Source organism: Octodon degus, unplaced genomic scaffold (assembly GCF_000260255.1).
Source record: "Octodon degus isolate 3935 unplaced genomic scaffold, OctDeg1.0 scaffold00163, whole genome shotgun sequence".
In the NCBI taxonomy this organism is placed as follows: Eukaryota; Metazoa; Chordata; class Mammalia; order Rodentia; family Octodontidae; genus Octodon; species Octodon degus.
Window position 1 is genome coordinate 4,602,345 of NW_004524739.1, and position 10,510 is coordinate 4,612,854.

Consider the following 10,510-nt stretch of genomic DNA (forward strand, 5'->3'; position numbering starts at 1 on the left):
GTAAGTGCCTGCCTGGCAAATGCAAGGTCCTAAGTTTGATCCCCGGTTGGGGGGGGGCGGGGCAACGAAAGATCTGTTACAACTAAATAATGAAAAGATAATTTTTAAAATGCTAAAAAGTAGGCAGATTTTCCAAAGAAATGAATAAACATACTGAAAGATTTCCAGAGTCTAGATCATTCGGTATCAGGAAAATGGAAATATAATCACAGTGCCTGACTACTAGCTAGTTTGAACCACCATGGTATGTGTATGACTGTCCCATACATGACTGTGCTTCTTGAACTACCAGTAGTACAGGCTGCCCAATAAGACAATCATGTGTGCACCAACAATGATTCAAGCCAGCAGAAATGTGTTAAGACAGAAATGAATACTTCATTTTGGTTTGGGGGGTGGGGGTTGGCACAGGGTCTCCTTGCTATGCAGTTCAAACTGGCCTTGAGCTCATTTTGTAGCCCGGGATGGACTTGAACTTGCAAGGATCCTCCTGCCTTAGCCTCCCTAGTGCTGGGATTCCAAGCATGCACCACCACACCCGGCTTGACAGAACTGAATGTTGACGAAAAAGTAAGTACACAAATTGGAACCTGCTTATGCTGCTGGTAAGAATACAAACATGATACAGCAATTTGTAAAACAGCTGGAGTTTCTCAAAAAGTTTAACACAAAGTTATCATACAATCTAGCAACTCTACCCCTAAAGAAACAAATGTGTCCACACAAAGACTTCATGCAAGTGTTCACAGCAATGTTATTTCTAACAGCCAAAAATTGGACCCAATAAATGTCCACTGGCTGCTAAGTGGAAGAGCAAAATTGTGGCCTGTACATAAAATGGAAGACAACTCATAAGGAACAATTTGCTGGTGCATAACATGTCATAGATGAAATCAAAAACCAAGCTGGGTGTGGTGGAACATGACTATAACTCAAGCCCTTGAGGAGGGAGACTCAGGGAGAAAGATTATGATTTTGAGGTCAACCTGGGCTCCATAGTGACTCCAAGGCTGGCATGGACTACACTGAAAAACCTGGTCTCCAAAAAGTTTTTAAAAACTTCAAAAACCAAAAATTAGCATTGTACAAAAGAGACCACATATTGTAATATGTCCAGAAAATGCAGAGTCAAAATGAGAACTGGGGGATGGAAGGAACGCGCCTGGGGCCGCAGCACTGGGGAGATAACTCGGTGGTCTAAACCTGCCTAGCGAGCACAAGGACCCAGGTTCAATCCCTGGTACCTTATGTCACCAAAACTGGGCGTGGTGGCACACACCTGTAATCCCAGCGTTGGGAAGGCTGAGACAGGAGGATCATTATGAATCTGAACTGTACACAGTGAGACCTTGTACCAAATACATAAAAAAAAAAATTTCTTTTTAAAGTCAAAAATAGAGGGCCGATCAAACAGCTCAGCGGATTAAAGCTCTGCTTAGGGGGGCTGGTGAGATGGCTCAGTGGCCTAAAGCACCTACTTAGAACAAGCTTCGGAAAGCACAGGGTCCGCGGTTCAATCCCCGGCACCACATGCCAGCCAGCCCCGCCCCCTGGTGGGCTGAGCTGGCCGCGCGCGCGCGCGCACACACACACACACACACACACAATTAAAAAAAAAAAAAAAAAAAAGCTCTGCTTAGGCAGACACAGGGGCAGGGAGTCCAATCTCCCTGCCCCCAGGGCGCACAGTGACAGCAATTGAGACTGGGTGTGGTGGCATGTGCCTGTAATCCCAGCTCTTGGGAGGCTATAAATAGGAGGATCACTATAAGTCGGATCTACGCAGTCAGACCCTGTACACTGTGTATACCCTGTCTTAAATATTAAAAAAAGGTCAAAAATAAAGATTAAAATTTTTTTTGAAAAATGAGAATGGGGATTAACTATAATTTAACTGGAAGATTTCCACTGAAGAGATGGAAGTATTCTAAACTGGGTTTGCAATAACTGCTGCACAACTTTTGTTGTTAAAATACACCAAACAGTACAACTAAAAGGGACAAATTTTAGCGTTTTGTAACTTGGTAGAGTTTTGTTTGTTTTTTTTCTATGTCAGAATATCAAACAGGGGCTGGAGAGATGGCTCAGTGGTCTAAAGCACCTACTTGAAACAAGCTTGGCAAAGCATAGGGACCTCGGTTCGATCCTCCAGCACCACATGCCAGCCAGCCCCGCCCCCTGGTGGGCTGAGCTGGCCACACACACACACAATAAATAAATGTAATAAATAAAAATAAATAAATATTTAAAAAAAAAAAGAATATCAAACAATTGGTAATAAAAGGCCACTGAAGATTCTTAAGTGGGCACTCAAACGATGAATAAAGGAAAAAATAAGCAGGTCAATGTGGTTTGTGTGGTTTTTTGAGGGAGCATGGTGGTGCCAGGGGTCAAATCCAGGGTCTTGTGCATGCAAACCAGGTGCTCTACCACTGAGCCACATCCCCAGCCTGGTCACTGAGTTTTTTAAAGAAATATTCTAGGGGCCGGGGAGATGGCTCAGTGGAATAAGCGCTTCTCTGGCAAGCACAAGGGCCTGAGTTCAACCCCTGGTTCCACAAAAAAAAAAAAAAGAAAGAAAGAAAGAAAAAAAGAAAAGAAAAAAAAAAGAAATATTCTAATATATACCTGACTCTTGGTTGGAAAAAGTACAACAATGACGTGATGGGGGAAACCAACATTGGTAGAACAGTGAGATAGGTCAGTGTGTACATTCCAATGCTTCTTACCTGTGTGCTATTTAAAATCTTTACTTCAAAGCATGCCAAGCTTAAGTTTCCATGTGTAGAGGAATTACTTGAGTACTCAACACACTGGCCATCAAATGCACATTCATGATACAGTGACAGAGAGCTGGCAGCAGCCGTGAAGCAATACTAACAAGGAGCTGTACTAGCTGTGGCTCAATATGCATTTTTAGGTGGCTTGCACCACAAGAAAGATTTAAGGCCTTTTCCTAGACAGTATTAGAAAGCAATTACCATTCACCTATTTTTTAACAAAGGGGAAAAAAACTCTATTTTTTCAATGAAGCAGACTGAGCTGAGTCAAAGCCCTATTGATCCAGACATGAATTTTCTCAGGAATGGCATGATATATACTACATATAGGAACAGACATTCAATGCAAATGCACACAAATAAAATTACTTAAGATTAATGGGGGGGCACACAAATCAAACTCAGGATCCTTGTGCTTGCCAGATTACTTTTTTATATGTTAATATGTTAAAATGCTAAAAATAAACCTATAAAGGCAGCAAGTCACTAAAAGAATTAAAACAATTATTTCCTATTTAACAAGGAAAGGAAGAATTATGAAGTATTTCATTCAAATGCTGATACACTGGAAAAATGAAAGGCATTATGCATGCAAATATTTCCAGCTCCATTTTTATATGCCAAGAAGCCACAACATTTAGCTCAAAGTCAAAAAACTACAGCCTCAAGAATCACTCTGGAGACTGGGCGTGGTGGCACCAACTCTTGGGAAGCTATAAACAGGCGAATCACTACAAGCCCGATCTAGTAGTGAGACCCTGAACACCCTTGTAGACCCTTCCCTAAAATACAAAAAAAAAAAAGAATCACTCTGCCTTACCACTTATTTTTGTAAATCTGGCCCACAAAACCTAAAATATTTACTATGTGGCTCCATTAATTACTAAATAAATCAAACTCTGAAGATTTAATTAGTACTAAATAGTATGAGGGAGTTCAAATTTTAAATGAAATTAAAAGGCAGTATTTCTAGATCTGATAATGCACTGGTTCAAAAGATATCCTTGGCACATCATGTAGAGAACTAACATATACTAAAACAGCATGTTTTGGAATCAAAAGCGCTCAAATCTGAATCCACCTAAGCATGACAAAATTTAAGTTCTGAGATGCAGATTTTGCATATGTGTAACATGGAAATAATGCCTACACCTTCCAGCCCAGGTCTGTACAGGTCCCAAACTCATTAATACACTAGCAGGTAAGTGTTAGGTCAATGAAAATTCATTCCTCCCTTCTATCCATAAATCATACTGGGACTTTCACCTCCCTTCTTATTTTTTCTTTCAAACTCAAAGATACAACTCTTAGCTCTAGAATAACTTCATTATCTTACACAATTAGGTTCTTCTCCATGCTTATAAACCATTTCCAGTCTTTGGCTTTTCAAATAAAGTATCCTATTCATTTTTAGTTAGTCCTCATTGCTGAGTCTGTAATGCCATCTTTAAACTTGCTGGTTAAAGACAGAATTTTCTAGGTGAAGCAGCCATTCATGGCTTTTTGCTATGACAGTTCTGATCAAGGTGTACCAACACAAAATGATTAATAGCACTCTCTTCTCTTATAAAATATGAGGTCACACCATTTCTGGGCCCCAACTTTCCCCTTTCAAGTATCAAACTTGATAAACGCCTGCAAGACGAGAACATTCACCATGTGTCTGTGATAACAAATCATCTCTGACTTCCTGAAAGATTGAGATTTGCCACCTACTGCAAGAATAACTTTCATTCTTATAGCTTGCTGTCTGGAACCTTTTCTCTTCCTCATACATAAAAAAGCCTAAATATATAATAAGGAAATATGTATCTACACATTAGCATGCTGTGCCACTTTTTAAAGTATATTTATAAATACTTATGTAAGACTCTGGCAAAAATTTTAAATAAAATTATTTATGTGAAAAAGTAGTTTATTAACCATATATACATGGGAAGGAATCTTCAAGAAATAAAGCAAAATATTAATTGTGGTGTATCTCAGGTGTTGACACTAAATGAGTTTTTTCTGTCCATGTTCTCCAGCTTCACTACAATGAACCTGTACTGTGTTGATGATTAAAGAATACCACAGGCAGCCAAAGCACAAAATGTGCTGAGATGAATGTACAGGGTACCCAGATGCTAAACAATCACAGACTGCTTTACTAGCTACAGGTACAGCCTAAACAACACGAAGTATTTACAGAAGGCACAGAGCACCCAGGACACTCCTAGGAAAAAGGGATCATCCTCTGCTTATGCAAAGTGCTTGTAATGTCATTGGTGGCAAGAGATTTCTAGAGTTCAAGGTGGTGTTAGAGTAATGGTTCTTACCCAGGTTTAAGCTTGAAGAGGATCCATGTGAAGAGAGGGAAGGAGGTGGTGTCTGTGAATGTCCTGGCCCCTGACTAGGGAGAGGCATGCCCACGGGTCCAGGAGAGGAGGAAAAGCTAAGGCCGTTATAAAAACTGTGTCCAATGGGGGCCAAGCTGCTCGATGTCCTCTTATAAAGGTCACTGCTGCCAGTCAGGGAGTCACGGCGGGAGCCACTGCCAGTGTTGGAGTTTCCAACTAAAATGGAATTAAAACAATGCAGATAAGAACAGGCCTGTTCTTCGAAGAACAAGCCCAGTGACCTGTTCTTGGTACTTTGATCCAGACTCCTTACCACCGCAAATTTGTCAGCAGAGACAGCCTGTTAATGTAGCATTTCTACGGGTCAAGTAATAAAGAGGACATGGCTCAGGTTAACATGAAACTTTTGTTCAAGCCATCACACATATATGCCAAATTTACCTTACTTTGGTGTTGTATTATTATGGGACGCGGTGGATTTTAAAAGCTCTGACGGCCACATGAACTATGGAAAAGGGTGAAAGAAAATGTACTAGAAAGAATGCCTTTCATCAACCAAAGGTTCTAACAGAAAAATGGAATACAGAAAAAAAAAAGATCAACAAATGGGGTGCTGCCCCACAATGCAAGACTTACATCAGAAAGCCTGTTTCTCAGTGGGCTCAATCTAGTTATTACTAGCCTCAGATTCCAATTAGGGTATTTTCTCTCACATGCCCTTCTGCTTTGAGATCACACTGTTTTATAGCCACTGCAATTTCCCACTGTTCAACGACTACAATTACTGCTTTTTTCTCCCAGGAAAACATTAAAACTATCATGGTCTAATTTATATCCTTCCTGCCAATTTTCCACAATGCCTACCTTAATGTTCTTCAGAAGACTGGAGAAAACTCCTAATTCTCTATGATCTACAAACTAGCACCGGGCAAGTCTCAAATATGGAGCATTCAGCCCTGTGGTATTCACTAAGTCCTCCTCCCTACAGTTTTAACAACCACATTTCTATAGTCTCTACACATTTATCCCAATGCCTGTAGAAGTCTGCCCTGGTTTTCAAGTCCCTGAAACAAACTGACTATGTGAGTATAAATAAGTAGCAGTATGAGCATGGACATAGGCCCCAACTGTGTAATTTGATTTCAATAGTCCATTATCTCAAAGATTATGTGGGCTGGCTGGATTCCCAAGGGGCTCGGTCCAGACCTGTCTGGTACCTATCCAGGGTTCCACGTGTTGTCAGGGTTCCAGAAAGATTGTAAAAAAATAATTAAAAATCAGTTTTAATCAGCATATCAACTGATTTCTACCTGCTGTTCCAAACCCTCCAAGGGATCCCAGGGTGGCACCAAGAGAACTGCTGCTTCCAAATCCCAAGGACGTGTTGGCAGGTTGGGCAGAGCCCTGGGAAAAGAGGGAGCTGCTCTGTGAGTTGCTGCTCAGAGAGTTGTTGCCATAGAAAGAGCTGGATGCCAGGTTGTTATTAGGCTGCTGCTGGGGTTGGGGCTGAGGCTGCTGGGTTCCTAAAGGGCGAAATGGACCGTTTGTTGTTCCAGCAAGACCACCGGCTGCTCCATTTGCTGAAGCTGCAGCTGCTGCAACAGCTATGAAAAAGAAAGCAAGTGGTTTAGCTATAAAAAGAAGGTCTGGGTCACATTTCCAAACCACATCTTTATACATTTTTAAAAACATTTTTAATACTGTCTATCTTTTCAAGGCAAAAACAGACCTTGTTTTTAAAAAAAAAAAAAACCTATAAAAATCTTTGATTTCAAAGTTTCTATTTCTACTTTCAATTTGAAGTTAAAAATATCACAGGAGCAAGTTCACTATACTGGCAGCTAACTTAAAGCTTCTGAAGTTAAAAAGGAGTACAAACATCAAATACTACTACTTCCTAAAACGTCAAATTCCATAGCTATAAATGGTGAACTCTTTTTCTTAAACATCTTCCACATACTGCTCTCTTCTTATTTTTTTTAAAGCATGTAAATCTTAATTTAAAAAGTATCACTTCCCCAATCAAAAATTTCACTCTGCCAATTTGTACTACTTTTGCTCACATCTCCCATCCCTGCCCCTAATCCAAAAAATAACACACACACCCAAAAAATTATCTGAAAAACAATGACTTGTTTCTGTGACTGTTGCCTTGGAATTCTTTCAACACTGTCACCTTATGTGAGAAATCCAACTTCTTATGCTCCCAGTGAAGCCAGTCCTTGCTCCTAACCTTATGATACATGCCCCTTGGGAGACTCAGAATCCACTGAGATCAAATGTTGCTCCTGTTTCTATATTTGAAATATTACACAGTGAATACTGAGATTATCAAATACTGCGTATTTCCCCTTACTTTTGAGACTGTCATGATTAGTCCCACCTGTTTAAATCTCTGACAGGAGTCAGTCAGATTCACCTCACCTGCTTGGGCGGCTGAGGAACTAATGATGACTGGGGCAGGAGCTACTAGCCGAACAGGAGCGCCAAGACCATTTCTGGCTCCAGCATTCACCACAAGGGCACCAGTTTGGTCATAGTAAGCAGCAGGTGCCAAAACAGGATAACCTAGGAATATCAAGCCAACATATCAAAACATGTACCATCATATTCCCTTATCTACAACTTCACTTTCCTCATTTTTTTCACTGCCCACAGTAGACAACCATGCAAAAATACTGAACAGAAAATCCAGAAACAAACAATTCATATATTTTAAATTGCATGCCATTCTCTGTAGCATGAGAAAGTCCACACTATTCTATTCCATCTGCTAGTAGTATAAATAGTCCCTTTGACTAGCATATCTATGCTGTAAATGCTACCCACCTGTTAGTCACTTGGTAGTCATGTGGGTTATCAGACTGTCTCAGTTATTACATCAATTTTGGCACTGCAGCACTTCTGCCTAAGAAACCCTTATTTACTTAGAAAGGGTCTCAAAGTAGTGATGCTAGAGACCTGGACAGGCCACAGACACCATTAAGTGCTAAGCGAAAAGGTGAAAGTTCTTGACTTGAAAAGTAAAACTGACATGCTCAAGTCACTAAAATCTACAGTGATGTGTTCTTGTTAATCTCTTACTGTGCCCAATTTATAAATTAAGCCTTCTCATAGGGGAAAAACAGTATGTACATATAGGGTTCACCCTATCCACAACCTCATGCATCTGGGGTCTTAGAATACCAATGGATTGGGGGGAAGAATGTCTAGTGTACTAAAAAAGTCTCCCTGTCCACCAGCATATTGCAGAGAGGACTAGAATTATAACATGGCTCTAAGGAACTAGCTGGATGTTCCAAGAATCTGAGTACTCATTTCCCAATCTGTAAAAGGAGGCTAATAATACTACCATTTGCCTCAAAAAGCCCTTGAAAAACACTAAACAATGTATGAATGTAAAGCATTTAGCATAGTGTCTGGTACACATTAAGAATACAATAAAGAAGTGTTATGCATACTCTTCCAATTGTTAGGAAACAAATGACGTGTGACAGGAAATATCTGTGCTGCTCCCCACCACCAAGGCTATCATCAGTAATCAAATATGGACAATACATTGTTTTCTTAGCTACACAAGTAACAAAAGCTATACTGGTTGCAACAATAAAATTTTCACATTAATCTAAACACAAATAGTTTGCAAGTTAGCAGGAAAAAGAAACTGGACAGGCTTCAATAGTAGGTAATTTGGAATGTCTCCTGATTGGAGCCATCTGAATAACTAGAAATCACATTCTAATAAAAAACACTTGATTACTAACAAAATAAGTTAACATTATTACTGAATTCATGAATAGATTAATTTTGGCTATACTCCACAGTCAGTGAAAGATCTACTATATCAAATCTTATGCAAAGTACAGGATTGTGAGCCAAAACCAAAATTATACTTATGACACATGTACATTTATAACTCAGAGGTAGGCAGCTAAAAAGCTCTATTATTTGGAAGAAATTCTAGATGTGCAAGGGACAGCTCTATAAGGAACATGTGGAATTTCTTCTTAACCTTGTTTCAAACATTTAGGCATAACCAGGCATGGTAGCACACGCCTACAATCCTAGCACTTGCAAGGCTGAGAGATGTGGATCCCCATGCTTCCAAGGCCAGCCTGGGCCCCAAATTGAGTTCAAGGCCAGCCTAAGCTACATAGCAAGTCTGGAAAAAATACACACACACATACATACATACATACATACGTACGTACGTACTAAAGCCTTTACAGTGATGCCAAAATAGGCTGGCCATTCTACCCACTCTTAATCCTGAGGGAGTACAGAGGTCTCCACAAAAGAAAACCACGTATTTCAAGTTGTGTGGACATACACATCTCCAGCATGTAAGATTTCAGACTGGCTCAGAACAATGCTCTCATCAATGAACTACGGTCTAAGAGAGGGCAAGTATGTATCTTCCTTGCCAGTCCTCAAATCACAAGTTATAGGCTCTTTGAAAGCACTGCCCACTCACCACCTCAGTATCGCCAGAAACAAGCTGATTCCACCTCCTTCCTAAAAGCATTAGAGTGCAGTCTTACCTGGCATGCCTGCAGCCAGACCTTGTCCAAAAGCAAGAGCAGAATTCACTGCTGCAGCTGCCACTAGTGGATCTGTTTGCTGTCCCTGCTGGTTCTGATTTGGAGTCAAAGGACGCTGACTGGCTCCTCCACGGAGAACCTGGGAATGAAATAAAAGTAAATCCAACTGCTTTATTCTCATTAAAAATATCTAAGTGAAGTTGGTCCGACGGTTGTGGGTTATTGTTAAAAATATCTAAGTGGGGTGTGGTGGTACATGCCAGCCTCTGGAGGTTTGAGTCTACAGGATTGCTACAAGTTCAAGGCCAGAATAGGCCACATAGCAAGATTCTGTCTCAACTTCCCTCTCCCAAGAAACTAGCCAAAATTCACCATCTGCTAAAATTGACATTCTAAGCATTTTCTTTATACTTCTTTCATGTGTTGTGGCTGTTAGGATTATAGCCCAATTAATATTATCATACAGTAAAATTTTTTTAACAACCTTCTTTCTAAATAGTGAAAAACTTGATACAAAAGAATAGTTCCTTCAATAATTAAGTAGGGATTTGTGATATAGTGACACTAGAGGAAGCATAATGAATAAGAAGTAAACTCCTGCACAGAGCTTTTTATTCTAATAAGTAACAAAGATAAAACAGGGCTGGAGGGCTGGTGAGATGGCTCAGTGGTCTAAAGCACCTACTTACAACAAGCTAAGCAAAAGCACAGCGACCACGGTTCAATCCCCAGCACCACATGCCAGCCCGTCCCGCCCCCTGGTGGGCTGAGCTGGCCACACACACACTAAATAAATAAATAAATAAATAAATAAATATTAAAAAAAAAATAAAACAGGGCTGGAGAGATG

The 10,510-nt window shown here is 40.3% G+C and overlaps 1 protein-coding gene and 1 non-coding gene across 17 annotated transcripts in view; both read right to left on the reverse strand.

Annotated features, from left to right (window-relative positions):
* Pum1 (pumilio RNA binding family member 1) overlaps positions 1 to 10,510 on the reverse strand; it is a 136,148-nt gene that overhangs the window by 26,875 nt on the left and 98,763 nt on the right. For 14 of the 16 annotated variants that reach the window (XM_023702990.1, XM_023702989.1, XM_023702987.1 and 11 more), the window contains 4 exons: positions 9,661 to 9,799; positions 7,544 to 7,687; positions 6,430 to 6,723; positions 5,099 to 5,335 (listed from right to left, as the gene is read on the reverse strand). In XM_023702990.1, the coding sequence (XP_023558758.1) occupies positions 5,099 to 5,335; positions 6,430 to 6,723; positions 7,544 to 7,687; positions 9,661 to 9,799 (814 nt within the window). The remainder of the gene's footprint in view (positions 1 to 5,098; positions 5,336 to 6,429; positions 6,724 to 7,543; positions 7,688 to 9,660; positions 9,800 to 10,510) is intronic. The other 2 variants (XM_023702984.1, XM_023702983.1) reach the window with 1 other exon arrangement.
* Positions 9,475 to 9,547, reverse strand: LOC111813098. The gene has a single exon (XR_002818434.1). It is a non-coding gene; the product is annotated as a small nucleolar RNA SNORD103/SNORD85 (small nucleolar RNA).